Source organism: Pristiophorus japonicus, chromosome 2 (assembly GCF_044704955.1).
Source record: "Pristiophorus japonicus isolate sPriJap1 chromosome 2, sPriJap1.hap1, whole genome shotgun sequence".
Classification (NCBI taxonomy): domain Eukaryota; kingdom Metazoa; phylum Chordata; class Chondrichthyes; family Pristiophoridae; genus Pristiophorus; species Pristiophorus japonicus.
In genome coordinates this window covers 3397798-3417518 of record NC_091978.1, presented here as the reverse complement: position 1 = coordinate 3417518, position 19721 = coordinate 3397798, and the positions used below count along the sequence as shown (strand labels likewise).

At 51.1% G+C, this 19721-nt stretch overlaps 1 protein-coding gene across 1 annotated transcript in view; it reads right to left on the bottom strand.

Moving 5' to 3' along the window:
* LOC139229261 (drebrin-like) overlaps positions 1 to 19721 on the bottom strand; it is a 218952-nt gene that overhangs the window by 165610 nt on the left and 33621 nt on the right. The window contains exons 7-8 of the mRNA XM_070860923.1: positions 16661 to 16812; positions 7313 to 7367 (exon numbers count right to left, since the gene is read on the bottom strand). Coding sequence (XP_070717024.1) covers positions 7313 to 7367; positions 16661 to 16812 — 207 coding nt within the window. The remainder of the gene's footprint in view (positions 1 to 7312; positions 7368 to 16660; positions 16813 to 19721) is intronic.

Genomic DNA, 19721 nt, shown 5'->3' with positions numbered 1-19721 from the left:
CCTTTTTGTTCTTTGCCTTGGGTTTCTCTGCCCTCCACTTTTCCTCATCTCCTTTCTGTCTTTTGCTTTTGTCTCCTTTTTGTTTCCCTCTGTCTCCCTGCATTGGTTCCCATCCCCCTGCCATATTAGTTTATCTCCTCCCCAACAGCACTAGCAAACACTCCCCCTAGGACATTGGTTCCGGTCCTGCCCAGGTGCAGACCGTCTGGTTTGTACTGCTCCCACCTCCCCCAGAACCGGTTCCAATGCCCCAGGAATTTGAATCCCTCCCTGCTGCACCACTGCTCAAGCCACGTATTCATCTGCGCTATCCTGCGATTCCTACTCTGACTAGCACGTGGCACTGGTAGCAATCCCGAGATTACTAGTTTTGAGGTCCGACTTTTTAATTTAGCTCCTAGGTCCTGAAATTCATTTTGCAGGACCTCATCCCGTTTTTTACCTGTGTCGTTGGTACCAATGTGTACCACGACAACTGGCTGTTCTCCCTCCCTTTTTAGAATGTCCTGCACCCGCTCCGAGACATCCTTGACCCTTGCACCAGGGAGGCAACATTACCATCCTGGAGTCTCGGTTGCGGCCGCAGAAATGCCTATCTATTCCCCTTATAATTGAATCCCCTGTCACTATCGCTCTCCCACTCTTTTTCCTGCCCTCCTGTTCAGCAGAGCCAGCTACGGTGCCATGAACTTGGCTGCTGCTGCCCTCCCCTGATGAGTCATCCCCCTCAACAGTACTCAAAGCGGTGTATCTGTTTTGCAGGGGGATGACCGCAGGGGACCCCTGCACTACCTTCCTTGCACTGCTCTTCCTGCTGGTCTTCCATTCCCTATCTGGCTATGGACCCTTCTCTTGTGTTAAGACCAACTCGCTACACATGCTACTCACGTCATTCTCAGCATCATGGATGCTCCAGGATGTAACAGTGAGATTCACACTCACCCAGTAACAGTGATAATTTACACTCACCCAGCAACAGTGAGATTCACACTCACCCAGTAACAGTGAGATTCACACTCACCCAGTAACAGTGTTAATTTACACTCACCCAGTAACAGTGATAATTCACACTCACCCAGTAACAGTGAGATTCACACTCACACAGTAACAGTGATAATTCACACTCACCCAGCAACAGTGAGATTCACACTCACCCAGAAACAGTGAGATTCACACTCACCCAGTAACAGTAATAATTCACACTCACCCAGTAACAGTGAGATTCACACTCACCCAGTAACAGTGAAAATTCACACTCAAGGTAACAGTGAGATTCACACTCACCCAGTAACAGTGATAATTCACACTCACCCAGTAACAGTGAGATTCACACTCACCCAGTAACAGTGATAATTCACACTCACCCAGCAACAGTGATAAGTCACACTCACCCAGTAACAGTGAAATTCAAACTCACCCAATAACAGTGAGATTCACACTCCCCCAGTAACAGTGATAATTCACACTCACACAATAACAGTGATAATTCACACTCACCCAGCAACAGTGAGATTCACACTCACCCAGTAACAGTGATAATTTATACTCACCCTGTAACAGTGATAATTCACACCCACCCAGTAACAGTGATAATTCAAACTCAATCAGTTACAGTGATAATTTACACTCGTCCAGTAACAGTGAGATTCACACTCACCCAGTAACAGTGAGATTCACACTCACCCAGTAACAGTGATAATTCACACTCACCCAGGTAGAGTGAGATTCACACTCACCCAGTAACAGTGATAATTCACACTCACCCAGTAACAGCGATAATTCACACTCACTCAGTAACAGTGATAATTGACACTCACCCAGTAACAGTGATAATTCACACTCACCCAGTAACAGCGATAATTCACACTCACCCAGAAACAGTGAGGTTCACACTCGCCCAGTAATAGTGATAATTCACACTCACCCAGTAACAGTGAGATTCACACTCGCCCAGTAACAGTGATAATTCACACTCAGCCAGAAACAGGGAGATTCACACTCACCCAGTAACAGTGATAATTCACACTCACCCAGTAACAGTGAGATTCACACTCACCCAGTAACAGTGATAATTCACACTCACCCAGTAACAAAGATAACTCACACTCACCCAGTAACAGTGATAATTCACACTCACCCAGTAACAGTGAGATTCACACTCACCCTCTAACAGTGAGATTCACACTCGCCCAGTAAAACTGAGATTCACACTCACCCAGTAACAGTGATAATTCACTCCCACCCTGTAACAGTGAGATTCACACTCACCCAGTAACAGTGAGATTCACACTCACCCAGTAACAGTGAGATTCACACTCACCCAGTAACGGTGAGATTCACACTCACCCAGTAACTGTGATAATTCACACTGACCCTGTAACAGTGAGATTCACACTCACCCAGTAACAGTGATAATTCACACTCACCCAGCAACAGAGAGAATCACACTCACCCAGTAACAGTGAGATTCACACTCACCCAGTAACAGTGATAATTCACACTCACCCAGTAACAGTGATAATTCACTCTCACCCAGTAACAGTGAGATTCACACTCACCCAGCAACAGTGATAATTCAGACTCACCCAGTAACAGTGAGATTCACACTCACCCAGTAACAGTGAGAATTCACAATCACCCAGTAACTGTGATAATTCACACTCACCCAGTAACAGTGATAATTCACAATCACCCAGTAACTGTGATAATTCACACTCACCCAGTAACAGTGATAATTCACACTCACCCAGTAACAGTGATAATTCACTCTCACCCAGTAACAGTGAGATTCACACTCACCCAGCAACAGTGATAATTCAGACTCACCCAGTAACAGTGAGATTCACACTCACCCAGTAACAGTGATAATTCACACTCACCCAGGTAGAGTGAGATTCACACTCACCCAGTAACAGTGATAATTCACACTCACCCAGTAACAGCGATAATTCACACTCACTCAGTAACAGTGATAATTGACACTCACCCAGTAACAGTGATAATTCACACTCACCCAGTAACAGCGATAATTCACACTCACCCAGAAACAGTGAGGTTCACACTCGCCCAGTAACAGTGATAATTCACACTCACCCAGTAACAGTGAGATTCACACTCGCCCAGTAACAGTGATAATTCACACTCAGTCAGAAACAGGGAGATTCACACTCACCCAGTAACAGTGATAATTCACACTCACCCAGTAACAGTGAGATTCACACTCACCCAGTAACAGTGAGATTCACACTCACCCAGTAACGGTGAGATTCACACTCACCCAGTAACAGTGATAATTCACACTCACCCAGTAACAGTGATAATTCACACTCACCCAGTAACAGTGAGATTCACACTCACCCAGTAACAGTGATAATTCACACTCACCCAGGTAGAGTGAGATTCACACTCACCCAGTAACAGTGATAATTCACACTCACCCAGTAACAGCGATAATTCACACTCACTCAGTAACAGTGATAATTGACACTCACCCAGTAACAGTGATAATTCACACTCACCCAGTAACAGCGATAATTCACACTCACCCAGAAACAGTGAGGTTCACACTCGCCCAGTAACAGTGATAATTCACACTCACCCAGTAACAGTGAGATTCACACTCGCCCAGTAACAGTGATAATTCACACTCAGCCAGAAACAGGGAGATTCACACTCACCCAGTAACAGTGATAATTCACACTCACCCAGTAACAGTGAGATTCACACTCACCCAGTAACAGTGATAATTCACAATCACCCAGCAACAGTGATAATTCACACTCACCCAGTAACAAAGATAACTCACACTCACCCAGTAACAGTGATAATTCACACTCACCCAGTAACAGTGAGATTCACACTCACCCTCTAACAGTGAGATTCACACTCACCCAGTAAAACTGAGATTCACACTCACCCAGTAACAGTGATAATTCACTCTCACCCTGTAACAGTGATAATTCACACTCACCCAGTAACAGTGAGATTCACACTCACCCAGTAACAGTGAGATTCACACTCACCCAGTAACTGTGATAATTCACACTGACCCTGTAACAGTGAGATTCACACTCACCCAGCAACAGAGAGAATCACACTCACCCAGTAACAGTGAGATTCACACTCACCCAGTAACAGTGATAATTCACACTCACCCAGTAACAGTGATAATTCACTCTCACCCAGTAACAGTGAGATTCACACTCACCCAGCAACAGTGATAATTCAGACTCACCCAGTAACAGTGAGATTCACACTCACCCAGTAACAGTGATAATTCACAATCACCCAGTAACTGTGATAATTCACACTCACCCAGTAACAGTGATAATTCACACTCACCCAGTAACAGTGATAATTCACTCTCACCCAGTAACAGTGAGATTCACACTCACCCAGCAACAGTGATAATTCAGACTCACCCAGTAACAGTGAGATTCACACTCACCCAGTAACAGTGAGATTCACACTCACCCAATAACAGTGAGATTCACACTCACCCAGTAACAGTGAGAGTCACACTCACCCAGTAACAGTGATAATTCACACTCACCCAGTAACAGTGATAATTCAGACTCACCCAGTAACAGTGAGATTCACACTCACCCAGTAACAGTGATAATTCAGACTCACCCAGTAACATTGATAATTCACACTCACCCAGTAACAGTAATAATTCACACTCACCCAGTAACAGTGAGATTCACACTCACCCAATAACAGTGAGAGTCACACTCACCCAGTAACAGTGAGATTCACACTCACCCAGTAACAGTGAGATTCACACTCAACCAGTAACATTGAGATTCACACTCACCCAGTAACAGCGAGATTCACACTCACCCAGTAACATTGATAATTCACACTCACCCAGTAACAGTAATAATTCACACTCACCCAGTAACAGTGATAATTCACACTCACCCAGGTACAGTGAGATTCACACTCACCCAGTAACAGTGATAATTCACACTCACCCAGTAACAGCGATAATTCACACTCACTCAGTAACAGTGATAATTGACACTCACCCAGTAACAGTGATAATTCACACTCACCCAGTAACAGCGATAATTCACACTCACCCAGTAACAGTGATAATTCACACTCACCCAGTAACAGTAATAATTCACACTCACCCAGTAACAGTGAGATTCACACTCACCCAGTAACAGTGATAATTCACACTCACCCAGTAACAGTGATAATTCACACTCAACCAGTAACAGTGAGATTCACATTCACCCAGTAACAGTGATAATTCACACTTACCCAGCAACAATGAGATTCACACTCACCCAGTAACAGTGAGATTTACATTCACCCAGTAACAGTGATAATTCACACTCACCCAGTAACAGTGAGATTCACACTCACCCAGTAACAGTGATAATTCACACTCACCCAGTAACAGTGAGATTCACACTCACCCAGTAACAGTGGGATTTACATTCACCCAGTAACAGTGATAATTCACACTCATCCAGTAACAGTGAGATTCACACTCACCCAGTAACAGTGATAATTCACACTCACCCAGTCACAGTGAGATTCACATTCACCCAGTAACAGTGATAATTCACACTCACCCTATAACAGTGATAATTCACACTTACCCAACAACAATGAGATTCACACTCACCTAGTAACAGTGAGATTCACACTCACCCAGTAACAGTGATAATTCACACTCATCCAGTAACAGTGAGATTCACACTCACCCAGTAATAGTGATAATTCACACTCACCCAGTAACAGTGATAATTCACACTCACCCAGTAACAGTGAGATTCACATTCACCCAGTAACAGTGATAATTCACACTCACCCTGTAACAGTGATAATTCACACTTACCCAACAACAATGAGATTCACACTCACCTTGTAACAGTGATAATTCACACTCACCCAGTAACAGTGATAATTCACACTCACCCAGCAACAGTGAGATTCACACTCACCCAGTAACAGTGATAATTCACACTCACCCAGTAACAGTGAGATTCACACTCACCCAGTAACAGTGATAATTCACACTCACCCAGTAACAGTGAGATTCACACTCACCCAGTAATAGTGATAATTCACACTCACCCAGTAACAGTGATAATTCACACTCACCCAGTAATAGTGATAATTCGCACTCACCTAGTAACAGTGATAATTTACACTCACCCAGCAACAGTGAGATTCACACTCACCCAGTAACAGTGATAATTCACACTCACCCAGTAACAGTGAGATTCACACTCACCCAGTAACAGTGATAATTCACACTCACCCAGTAACAGTGATAATTCACACTCACCCAGTAACAGTGAGATTCACACTCACCCAGTAACAGTGAGATTCACACTCACCCAGTAACAGTGATATTTACACTCACCCAGTAACAGTGATAATTCACACTCACCCAGTAACAGTGTTAATTTACACTCACCCAGTAACAGTGAGATTCACACTCACCCAGTAACAGTGAGATTTACACTCACCCTCTAACAGTGTTAATTTACACTCACCCAGTAACAGTGAGATTCACACTCACCTAGTAACAGTGATAATTTACACTCACCCAGCAACAGTGAGATTCACACTCACCCAGTAACAGTGATAATTCACACTCACCCAGTAACAGTGATAATTCACACTCACCCAGTAACAGTGAGATTCACACTCACCCAGTAACAGTGATAATTCACACTCACCCAGTAACAGTGATAATTCACACTCACCCAGTAACAATGAGATTCACACTCACCTAGTAACAGTGAGATTCACACTCACCCAGTAACAGTGATAATTCACACTCATCCAGTAACAGTGAGATTCACACTCACCCAGTCATAGTGATAATTCACACTCACCCAGTAACAGTGATAATTCACACTCACCCAGTAACAGTGAGATTCACACTCACCCAGTAACAGTGATAATTCACACTCACCCAGTAACAGTGAGATTCACACTCACCCAGTAACAGTGAGATTCACACTCACCCAGTAACAGTGAGATTCACACTCACCCAGTAACAGTGAGATTCACACTCACCCAGTAACAGTGAGATTCACACTCACCCTATAACAGTGTTAATTTACACTCACCCAGTAACAGTGAGATTTACACTCACCCAGTAACTGTGATAATTCACACTCACCCAGTAACAGTGAGATTCACACTCACCCAGTAACAGTGAGATTCACACTCACCCAGTAACAGTGATAATTCACACTCACCCAGTAACAGTGAGATTCACACTCACCCAGTAACAGTGATAATTCACACTCACCTAGTAACAGTGATAATTCACACTCACCCATTTCATTCTCTCCTCGTTCCGTTTCTCTGCGACTATCTTTGCCTGAGCTTTCCTGAAATTGAAAATAACAAGTCAACAAACATGGAACCAAAACATTCCATCACCGACATAGAGACCCGGCACTGGGCAACCCGGACACAGGCAGCACTCCCGCCTTCATCCCATAGTGCCAGGACATCTTTTACAGCCACGTGGCGGCAAATTGGGCCTCGCTTCAATGTCCCATCTGAAAGACAGCCCCTCCGACAGTGCTGCGCTCCCACAGTACCACCCCTCTGACAGTGCGGCGCTCCCTCAGTACTGCCCCTCCGACAGTGCGGCTCTCCCTCAGTCCTGCCCCTCCGACAGTGCGGCGCTCCCTCAGTACTGCTCCTCCGACAGTGCGGCGCTCCCTCAGTACTGCCCCTCCGACAGTGCAGCGCTCCCTCAGTACTGCCCCTCCGACAGTGCAGCGCCCCCTCAGTACTGCCCCTCCGACAGTGCGTCACTCCCTCAGTACTGCCTCCTGACAGTGCGCCGCTCCCTCAGTACTGCCCCTCCGACAGTGCGGCCCTACCTCAGTACTGCCCCTCCGACAGTGCGGCACTCCCTCAGTACTGCCCCCCTGACAGTGCGGCGCTCCCTCAGTACTGCCCCCCTGACAGTGCGGCGCTCCCTCAGTACTACCCCCCTGACAGTGCGGCACTCCCTCAGTACTGCCCCCCTGACAGTGCAGCGCTCCCTCAGTACTGTCCCCCTGACAGTGCGGCACTCCCTCAGTACTGCCCCCAACAGTGCAGCGCTCCCTCAGTACTGCCCCTCCGACAGTGCAGCGCTCCCTCAGTACTGTCCCTCCGACAGTGCGGCCCTCCCTCAGTACTGCCCCTCCGACAGTGCGGCACTCCCTCAGTACTGCCCCCCTGACAGTGCGGCACTCCCTCAGTACTGCCCCTCCGACAGTGCGGCCCTCCCTCAGTACTGCCCCTTCGACAGTGCGGCACTCCCTCAGTACTGCTCCCCTGACAGTGCGGCACTCCCTCAGTACTGCCCCTCCGACAGTGCGGCACTCCCTCAGTACTGCCCCCCTGACAGTGCGGCACTCCCTCAGTACTGCCCCCCTGACAGTTTAGTATTGATCCTCTGTACCTTTCCCCTTTGGTACCTTTATTGTTTCTCAACTTTCACCAGATTGTGCCGTTAACCCTCCAGGCCATCCTCTCTGCAGCACTGAAATATTTTCCTTAACCAAAACTGCCACCACACCTCCTTCTGTCCTTCCCTATCTTTCCTGAACACCCTGTGTCCAGGAATATTTAATACCCAATCCTCCCCTTATTTGAGCAAGGTCTCTGTTATCGCCATGACATCATATTCCCGTGTGTTTTGTCTACTGCTGCAGCTCACCAACCGTATTTACCACACTTCGTGTATTCACACACGTGCGCTGTAAACCTATCTTAGACCTTCTTGTATTCTCTCCTGGACCTTGATGACGTCACACTTCGCTGCTGTCGCCCTCCAGCACCAGCTCGTGCTGTACCTTGCCGTGGCATGCCTCCACGCTGCTCCCGAGGCCGCTCATCGCTCCTTTTCTGGCCCCGACTGCCGCTGGTGTTCTCACGCAGGTCGGAGCGGCGAGATCGGGGCGAAGGAGCAGTGAGAGACTGTAGAGGGAGAGGCGTGAGTTCGGGGCCAGGGGCCCAGGGGCAGCACGGGCCCAGCCCACACTGTGCGATATGTGTGTGCGCACTGGGTCCGTGCAGCAGAGCAGGTCTCCAGTGGTCCTGGTTAACCCTTGCCACTGGACCAAGACCTCGCTCTGTCAAGCCCCGTGTGGTGGCTGGTGTGTAACGACCACCCCATGTTAAACAAACCCACACACAGGCATCTTCCACCCTTCAGGATGTAGTTCGGGATCCGGAATATTAGGTCCTTCATTGAAACACCTGTGAGCTCATCCCTTTCTGGCGTGGAAGCAAGTCATCCTCGCTTCGAGGGACTGCCTATGATGAAGATGATGATGATAACAATGTCTCTCATAGTCTGACCCCCACCTGTACAGGGCCCTGGTGAGGCCACACCTGGAATATTGTGTGCAGTTTTGGTCTCCAAATCTGAGGAAGGACATTCTTGCTATTGAGGGAGTGAAGCAAAGGTTCACCAGACTGTTTCCCGGGATGGCAGGACTGACATATAAAGAAAGACTGGATCAACTGGGCTTATATTCACTGGAATTTAGAACAATGAGAGGGGATCTCATAGAAACATATAAAATTCTGACGGGATTGGACAGGTTAGATGCAAGAAGAATGTTCCCAATGTTGGGGAAGTGAAGAACCAGGGGACACAGTCCAAGGATAAGGGGTAGGCCATTTAGGACCAAGATGAGGAGAAACTTCTTCACTCAGAGAGTTGTTAACCTGTGGAATTCTCTACCACAGAGAGTTGTTGAGGCCAGTTCGTTTGATATATTCAAAAGGGAGTTAAGATGTGGCCCTTACTTCTAAAGGGATCAAGGGTTATGGAGAGAAAGCAGGAATGGGGTACTGAAGTTGCATGATCAGCCATGATCATATTGAATGGCGATGCAGGCTCGAAGGGCTGAATGGGCATTCGGCCCTTCGAGCCTGCACCACCATTCAATATGATCATGGCTGATCATGCAACTGCAGTACCCCATTCCTGCATCTATCTTCTATGTTTCTATGTTTCTAATACCGTACTATTTCTTACTGTAGTGCTCTCTGCCTCCCTCAATCCTTTGTACACCTTGTTTCTCCTGAGACTGTACCCCCTGGGATCAGTACTGGGGCCTCAGCTTTTCACTATTGTAATGTCTGTAAGCTTGTAATGTTTGTAGCTCCACACTGTGAATGTGGACGTAGTATGTACTGCAATTGCAGGGTTAATAATAAACAGAACCAGGCAGATTTCTGGAGGCTTCCGAGAGAGCTGTTATGAGCTGTGTGTGCTGTGCTCTGCGAATATATCACATTTGGCGGCGAGATGGGATTTTTTTCGGATGATTTAAAGCTTAACTTTTGTTGGTGAAGCATTCAGCCAGCCGACAGAGAGACTTTGGAAGTTTCTGTCTTTGGAAAAAGCTACAAAATCCGAGGTAAAATACAGCACACGGTGTGAACAGCTAGAGATTAAAATGGCAGGTGTAATTGAACATTTGGGGGAATATAGACATGACCGGGAACATTTTAAAGCGTAAGTGGATTGGTTAGAAATGTATTTCACTGCAAATAACAGAATCGAAGTTCCAGACAATGCAGTCCAGAACCGGGCTGTGTTGGAACGTAAGAAAGCGATCTTCTTATCGGAGGCAGGCCCGGCATTATATGTCACTCTTGTAAAACTGCTTGTGCCTGACGAGCCAAAGGACACAACGCTTAAAGAGATTTTAATGAAGCTGGAGCAGCACTATAACCCCAAACCGTTAGAAATTGCTGAAAGCTATCGTTTCGGGATTTGGAATCAAAAGACTGATCAAAGTATCAGTGATGACATCGAAGCATTAAAAAATCTATCAATGCACTGTAATTTTGGAAACTTTCAATTCCGAGCATTGCGGGATTGTTTTGTTTGTGGGGTGAAAAATGATGCGATCCGAAGGAAGTTATTAACGACGGATGACTTGACTTTTGAGATTGCTTGTCAGACAGCGAGGTCGATGGGCATGGCCAAACAATATTCCCGAGAATTAAATAATAATTACGGTCGTCAGTCAACCGAGGTAAATCACCTGCAGGTTCAAAGTAAAAGATGATGGGGGCCAAACGTCTCAGAAACTGGAAATTCTAACAGAGCGTCGTAGTCATGCTATAGGTGCCTGGGACAACACATTGCTCAAAGTTGTCCATACGTGAAGGCAGAGTGTTTCTTCTGCAGAAAGACTGGGCATCTTGCGAAGGCATGCCGACTGAAGGGTAAACCAGCTTTCAAAGCTGAGTCCAGCGTTCAAAGCTTTGAGTAGAAATCCCAAGAGACTACATAGCATGGAAGAACGACAACAGGATGAGGAGATGTTAGAGTTACACGTCATCAGGAACACGAGGTTAACGGACAACGATTCGGAAAGCATCAAAATCCACATAGATGTTGCGGGATTCAAAATACCAATGGAAATTGACATGGGTGCATCCGTGAGTGCAGTACCGGAGTCACTGTACTGCGACAAATTGCGTGATTTCCAACTGGAGAAATCCAAGATAGAGCTGCGAGGCTACTCGGTAGAGAAAATTCCTGTGGTAGGTTGTATCACCATACCGGTGAAATATAAAGATCAATTTCAGAACTTGCCTCTAATAGTAGTGAAAGGAGACAAGCCTGCCTTACTAGGAAGAAATTGGTTGAGCTCACTGAGGCTGGATTGGAGTAAGATTCTCTGTGTGGAAGCGAGATTTTCATCAACGGATGAGGTTATCAAGCAGTATCCGAAGATATTCTGTGAAACGGGCAGTCCGATCCAAGGCTTCAAGGTGAGTGTCAGGGTACAGAAGGACGTTAGATCGGTTTACTACAAGCCACGTTCCGTACCATATGCACTCAAGGAGAAAGTTGAGCAAGAACTCAAAAGACTAGAGACTGAGAACATTATTTGTAAGATAGATTGATGTAATTGGGCTACACCCATTGTTGTTGTACCTAAGTCCGATGGTAAGGTAAGATTGTGTGGTGATTATAAAGTAACCGTAAACCAGGTTCTAGAGGGTAATGTCCCCAATACATTGCCGAATATAGAAGATTTGTTCACAACACTGACAGGTGGTCAGATCTTCTCAAAACTGGATCTTACGAATGCCTACTTACAGCTTGAACTAGATGAGGAGTCCAAGTCATGTTTGACTATAAATTCTCATCTAGGCCTATATCAATTTAATAGGCTACCGTTTGGAGTGTCTTCCGCCCCTGCCATATTCCAAGGGGTGATGATCCAGATTTTGCAAGATATTGAAGGGGTAGTATGTTATTTGGATGACATACTAATTTCATCACCAAATAGGCAAATTCATAATAACATATTGAATGAAGTCCTCAAACGGCTAGAGAAGCACAGAGTACGAGTGTCTGCTCGTAAGTGTGAGTTATTTAAAAACTCAGTGGAGTACTTAGGGTACAGAGTAGACAAAGATGGTTTACATCCAACCATGGAAAAATTGGATGCGATCAGAAATGCACCCACTCCCAGGAATGTCACTGAACTTCGTTCATTCTTGGGTCTTTTGAACTATTATGGGAAGTTCCTACCAAATTTGGCGACAGTATTACATCCACTGAATGAACTTTTGAAAAAACAGGTCCATTGGAAGTGGTCAAAAGAATGCGATACAACATTCAAGGAGTGTAAAAGCAAATTGGTAGAGAGCACCATGTTAGTTCACTATGACATATCTAAGGAGATTAAGCTAGCATGTGATGCCTCTCCGTATGGAGTTGGGGTAGTGATCTCTCATGTATTAAGTAGTGGGGAGGAGAGACCAATTGCTTTTGCTTCACGCACTCTCAGTGCCAGTGAGAGTAATTATGCGCAAATTGAAAGGGAAGCTTTGGCATTAATTTTTGGGGTCAAGAAGTTTCACAAATACTTGTATGGTCATAAGTTTACCATCGCTGCGGACCATAATCCCCTAACAGCAATCCTCCATCCAAAGTCCCCAGTTCCAACATTAGCTGCAGCCCGAATGCAGAGATGGGCTTTGATTTTGTCAGCATATACATAGGATATTGAATACAGATGATCAGCTGATCACAGTAATGCTGATGCAATGTCTAGATTGCCTTCCCCATCACAAGTTACACCCGATAGGGAAGAAGTGTTTTATTTTTCAGACATTGATGAACTGCCAGTCACAGCTGAAGAGGTTGATAGAGCAACCAAATGTGATCCAGTGATGTCAACGGTATATGATTATATTGCAAATGGATGGCCAAACCAGGTAACAGACAAAGATACACATCCATTCTTCATTCGTAGGAATGAATTATCAGTCGATACAGATTGTATCATGTGGGGTGCAAGAGTGGTTATACCAAATAAATTCAGGTCCAAATTATTAGGAGACCTCCATGACCAGCACCTGGGAATGTGCTTGACCAAGAGTTTTGCACACAGTTATTTATGCTGGCCAGGTCTTGATAAGGATATAGAGTACATCGTGAGTCAGTGAACGACATTTCAATCGGTAAGCAAGCAACCACCATCAATACAGCACAGCACTCGGGACCCGAGAAAGATCCATCGGAGTGTTCCCCAAATGGTGAGCAGCTCGGGACTGTGGGGGAGACGAGAGATTTAGGGCCCAAGTACTGAAATCACTCAAAGCCAGGTCCAAGAATAAGGGAACAGGCGAATGGAATGTTGGCCTTTATCTCGGGGTCCGGAGTACAAAGGGAGAAAGTTCCACCTGTACAGGGTCAGAGTCCCACCTGTACAGGATCAGAGTCCCACCTGTACAGGGTCAGGGCCCCACCTGTACAGGGTCAGAGTCCCACCTGTACAGGGTCAGGGCCCCACCTGTACAGGCTCAGAGTCCCAACTGAACAGGGTCAGAGTCCCACCTGTACAGACACTGGACAGAGTCCCACCTGTACAGGGTCAGAGTCCCACCTGTACAGGGTCAGAGTCCCACCTGTACAGGGTCAGGGCCCCACCTGTACAGGGTCAGAGTCCCACCTGTACAGGGTCAGAGCCCCACCTGTACAGGGTCAGAGTCCCACCTGTACAGGGTCAGGGCCCCACCTGTACAGGGTCAGAGTCCCACCTGTACAGGGTCAGAGTCCCACCTGTACAGGGTCAGAGTCCCACCTGTACAGGGTCAGAGCCCCACCTGTACAGATGCTGTACAGAGTCCCACCTGTACAGGGTCAGGGTCCCACCTGTACAGGGTCAGGGTCCCACCTGTACAGGGTCAGGGTCCCACCTGTACAGGGTCAGAGTCCCACCTGTACAGGGTCAGAGCCCCACCTGTACAGGGTCAGGGTCCCACCTGTACAGGGTCAGAGCCCCACCTGTACAGGGTCAGGGGCCCACCTGTACAGGGTCAGGGTCCCACCTGTACAGGGTCAGGGTCCCACCTGTACAGGGTCAGAGTCCCACCTGTACAGGGTCAGAGCCCCACCTGTACAGGGTCAGGGGCCCACCTGTACAGGGTCAGAGTCCCACCTGGAGTAACTGCGTCCAGTTCTGTCCCTGCCCCTCAGGGAGGATATATTGGTCTCGGAGGGGGGCAGCTCAGATTGACCCGAGTGATTCTGGGACTAAAGGGTTAAGTTCCGAGGGCAGGCTACGTTGACAAGGTTTGTAGTCCCGGGAATATCGAAGATTGTGGGATGAACTAATCCAGGTGTTTAAGATGACTCGGGATGGGGTAGACCGGGAGAAACCATTCCCTCTGGTGGGGGAGTCCAGAACAAGGGGCAGAACCTTCAAAGTACAGCCCGGCCACTGAGGGGTGAGGTGGGGAATCACTTCCTCACACACAGGGCAGTGGCACTCTGGGACTCTGGGACTCTCCCCCAAAACGCTGCTGAGGCCGGGGGTCAATGCAAACCTTCAACACGGAGAGTGATGGACTTTTGTTGGTCTGGGTATTAAATTAGTTTTACTCTTACAGCACTGCAGGAGGCTATTCGGCCCGTTGTATCTGTGCTGGGCCTTTGAAAGAGTTATCTGATTTAGTCCCACACCCCAGCTCTTTCCCCATAGATCGACAAATTACTACTCTTCAAGTACATGTCCCATCCCATTTTGTACGTTATTCTGCATTTCTACTCCACCTGTACAGGGTCAGGGCCCCACCTGTACAGGGTCAGAGTCCCACCTGTACAGGGTCAGAGTCCCACCTGTACAGGGTCAGAGTCCCACCTGTACAGACACTGGACAGAGTCCCACCTGTACAGGGTCAGAGTCCCACCTGTACAGGGTCAGGGCCCCACCTGTACAGGGTCAGAGCACCACCTGTACAGGATGGAGTGCAGGTCCACAGATCCCTGAAGGGAGTAGGCCAGGTGGATGAGGTGGTTAAGAAGAAATAAGGAATACTTGCCTTAAAAGGCCGAGGCATAGAATTCAAAAGCGGGGAGGTTATGCGTTTCCTGTGTAACAGGCTCGAGGGGCTGAATGGGCCTCCTCCTGTTCCTATGTAACAGGCTCGAGGGGCTGAATGGCCTCCTCCTGTTCCTGTGCAACAGGCTCGAGGGGCTGAATGGTCTCCTCCTGTTCCTGTGTAACAGGCTCGAGGGGCTGAATGGCCTCCTCCTGTTCCTGTGTAACAGGCTCGAGGGGCTGAATGGCCTCCTCCTGTTCCTGTGCAACAGGCTCGAGGGACTGAATGGCCTCCTCCTGTTCCTGTGTAACAGACTCGAGGGGCTGAATGTCCTCCTCCTGTTCCTGTGTAACAGGCTCGAGGGGCTGAATGTCCTCCTCCTGTTCCTGTGTAACAGGCTCGAGGGGCTGAATGGCCTCCTCCTGTTCCTGTGCAACAGGCTCGAGGGGCTGAATGGCCTCCTCCTGTTCCTGTGTAACAGGCTCGAGGGGCTGAATGTCCTCCTCCTGTTCCTGTGTAACAGGCTCGAGGGGCTGAATGGCCTCCTCCTGTTCCTGTGCAACAGGCTCGAGGGGCTGAATGTCCTCCTCCTGTTCCTGTGTAACAGACTCGAGGGGCTGAATGGTCTACTCCCGTTCCTGTGTAACAGGCTCGAGGGGCTGAATGGCCTCCTCCTGTTCCTGTGCAACAGGCTCGAGGGACTGAATGGGCCTCCTCCTGTTCCTGTGTAACAGGCTCGAGGGGCTGAATGTCCTCCTCCTGTTCCTGTGTAACAGGCTCGAGGGGCTGAATGGCCTCTTCCTGTTCCTGTGCAACAGGCTCGAGGGGCTGAATGGCCTCCTCCTGTTCCTGTGCAACAGGCTCGAGGGGCTGAATGGCCTCCTCCTGTTCCTGTGTAACAGGCTCGAGGGGCTGAATGGCCTCCTCCTGTTCCTGTGTAACAGGCTCGAGGGGCTGAATGGCCTCCTCCTGTTCCTGTGTAACAGGCTCGAGGGGCTGAATGGCCTCCTCCTGTTCCTGTGTAACAGACTCGAGGGGCTGAATGTCCTCCTCCTGTTCCTGTGTAAAAGGCTCGAGGGGCTGAATGGCCTCCTCCTGTTCCTGTGTAACAGGCTCGAGGGGCTGAATGGCCTCCTCCTGTTCCTGTGCAACAGGCTCGAGGGGCTGAATGGCCTCCTCCTGTTCCTGTGTAACAGGCTCGAGGGGCTGAATGTCCTCCTCCTGTTCCTGTGTAACAGGCTCGAGGGGCTGAATGTCCTCCTCCTGTTCGTGTGCCTGATCACATGAACCTGTGGCTTGACCCGTCTCTTACCGCTCTTCCTCGGCGCGCTGGTCCCTCTCTCGGTATTTTCTCTCTCTTCCTTCAGTATCTTTTCTTTCTTGCTGCATTCGTTCTCTCTCCCATTTCCGGCCCTCCTCCCTCACCCTCGCCCTGTCCTCCGCCTTCCTCAGCTCCTCTTCCTTCTGGACATTAAACAGAACAAAACCTCATTAATCACAGGCCGCCAACCCGACCCCCTCCTGAACCCACCCACCGTGAACCCCCACCCCGACCCCACCCCAAACCCTATCCCCTATCTGACCACAATCCCCCACCCCTCCCCCACCCTGACCCCCATTCCTCACCCGGACCCCTCCAACCTAACCCCCACACACACTGTCCCCCCCTCCACACACTGTTCACCCCCCACACTGCCCCCCCACACACTGCCCCCCCACACACAGCCCCCCCCACACACACACTGCCCCCCCCCGCACACAGCCCCCCCCCACACACACTGCCCCCCCCACACACAGCCCCCCCCACACACACACTGCCCCCCCCATACACAGCCCCCCCCACACACACTGCCCCCACACACACACTGCCCCCCCCCACACACTGCCCCTCCCCACACACACTGCCCCCCCACACACATTGCCCCCCGCCACACACTGCCCCCCCCCACACTGCCCCCCCACACACACACTGCCCCCCCACAACACACACACCCCCCCCCCACACACACACTGCCCCCCCCACACACACACTGCCACCCCCCACACATACACACTGCCCCCCTCACACACGCTGCCCCCCCCCACACACACTGCCCCCCGCAACACACACACTGCCCCCCCCACACACACACTGCCCCCCCCCACACACACGCTGCCCCCCCCCACACACACTGCCCCCCGCAACACACATACTGCCCCCCCCACACACACGCTGCCCCTCCGACACACTGCCCCCCCACACACTGCGCCCCCCCACACACACACTGCCCCCCCACACACTGCCCCCCCACACACTGCCCCCCCACACACAAACACTGTCCCCCCACACACACACACTACCCCCCCACACACTGCCCCCCCACACACACACTGCCCCCCTCACACACTGCCCCCCCCCCACACACTGCCCCCCCACAGACACTGCCCCCCACACACACACTGCCCCCCCCACACACACACTGCCCCCCCACACACACACACTGCCCCCCCCACACACACTGTCCCCCCCCACACACAGCCCCCCCCGGCCACACACACTGCCCTCCCCCACACACTGCCCCCCCACACACACACACTGCCCCCCCACACACACTGCCCCCCCACACACATTGCCCCCCCCACACACACTGCCTCCCCCCACACACACACTGCCTCCCCCACACACACTGCCTCCCCCACACACACTGCCTCCCCCCACACACACACTGCCCCCCCACACACACACTGCCCCCCCACACACTGCCCCCCACACACTGCCCCCCCACACACACTGCCCCCCCCACACACACACTGCCCCCCCCACACACTGCCCCCCCACACACACTGCCTCCCCCCACACACACTGCCCCCCCACACACACACTGCCCCCCCCACACACTGCTCCCCCACACACACTGCCCCCCCCCCCACACACACACTGCCTCCCCCCACACACACTGCCCCCCCCACACACTGCCCCCCCACACACACTGCCCCCCCCACACACACTGTCCCCCCCCACACACACTGTCCCCCCCCACACACACACTGCCCCCACACACACACTGCCCCCCCACACACACACTGTCCCCCCCCACACACACACTGCCCCCACACACACACTGCCCCCCCACACACACTGCCCCCCCACACACACACACTGCCCCCCCCACACACACACTGCCCCCACACACACACTGCCCCCCCACACACACACTGCCCCCCCACACACACACTGTCCCCCCCCACACACACACAGCCCCCCCCCCACACACACACACACACCTGGCCCCCCCCACACACACACTGCCCCCATCACACACACAGTCACCCCCCCACACACACTGCCCCCACACACACACTGCCCCCCACACACACACTGCCCCCCCACACACACACTGTCCCCCCCCACACACACACTGCCCCCCCACACACACACTGTCCCCCCCACACACACACTGCCCCCCCCACACACACACTGCCCCCCCACACACACACTGCCCCCCCCACACACACACTGCCCCCACACACACACTGCCCCCCCCACACACACACTGCCCCCACACACACACACTGCCCCCCCCACACACACACTGCCCCCCCCCCACACACACTGCCCCCCCACACACACACTGCCCCCCCACACACACACACTGCCCCCCCACACACACACTGCCCCCCCACACACACACTGCCCCCCCACACACACACACTGCCCCCACACACACACACTGCCCCCCCCCACACACACACTGCCCCCCCACACACACACACACTGCCCCCCACACACTGCCCCCCCCACACACACACACTGCCCCCCACACACACACTGCCCCCCCACACACACACACTGCCCCCCACACACACACTGCCCCCCCACACACACACACACTGCCCCCCCACACACACACTGCCCCCCCCCACACACACTGCCCCCACACACACACACTGCCCCCCACACACACACACACTGCCCCCCCCCACACACACACATGCCCCCCCACACACACACTGCCCCCCCCACACACACTGCCCCCCCCACACACTGCCCCCCACACACTGCCCCCCCACACACACACTGCCCCCCACACTCACACACACTGCCCCCACACACACACACTCTGCCCCCCCACACACTGCCCCCCCCACACACACACACACTGCCCCCCCACACACACACACACTGCCCCCACACACACACACTGCCCCCCACACACACACACACTGCCCCCCCACACACACACACACTGCCCCCACACACACACACTGCCCCCCCACACACACACTGCCCCCCCACACACACATGCCCCCCCCACACACACACTGCCCCCCCACACACACACTTCCCCCCCCCCCACACACACACTGCCCCCCCACACACACACTGCCCCCCC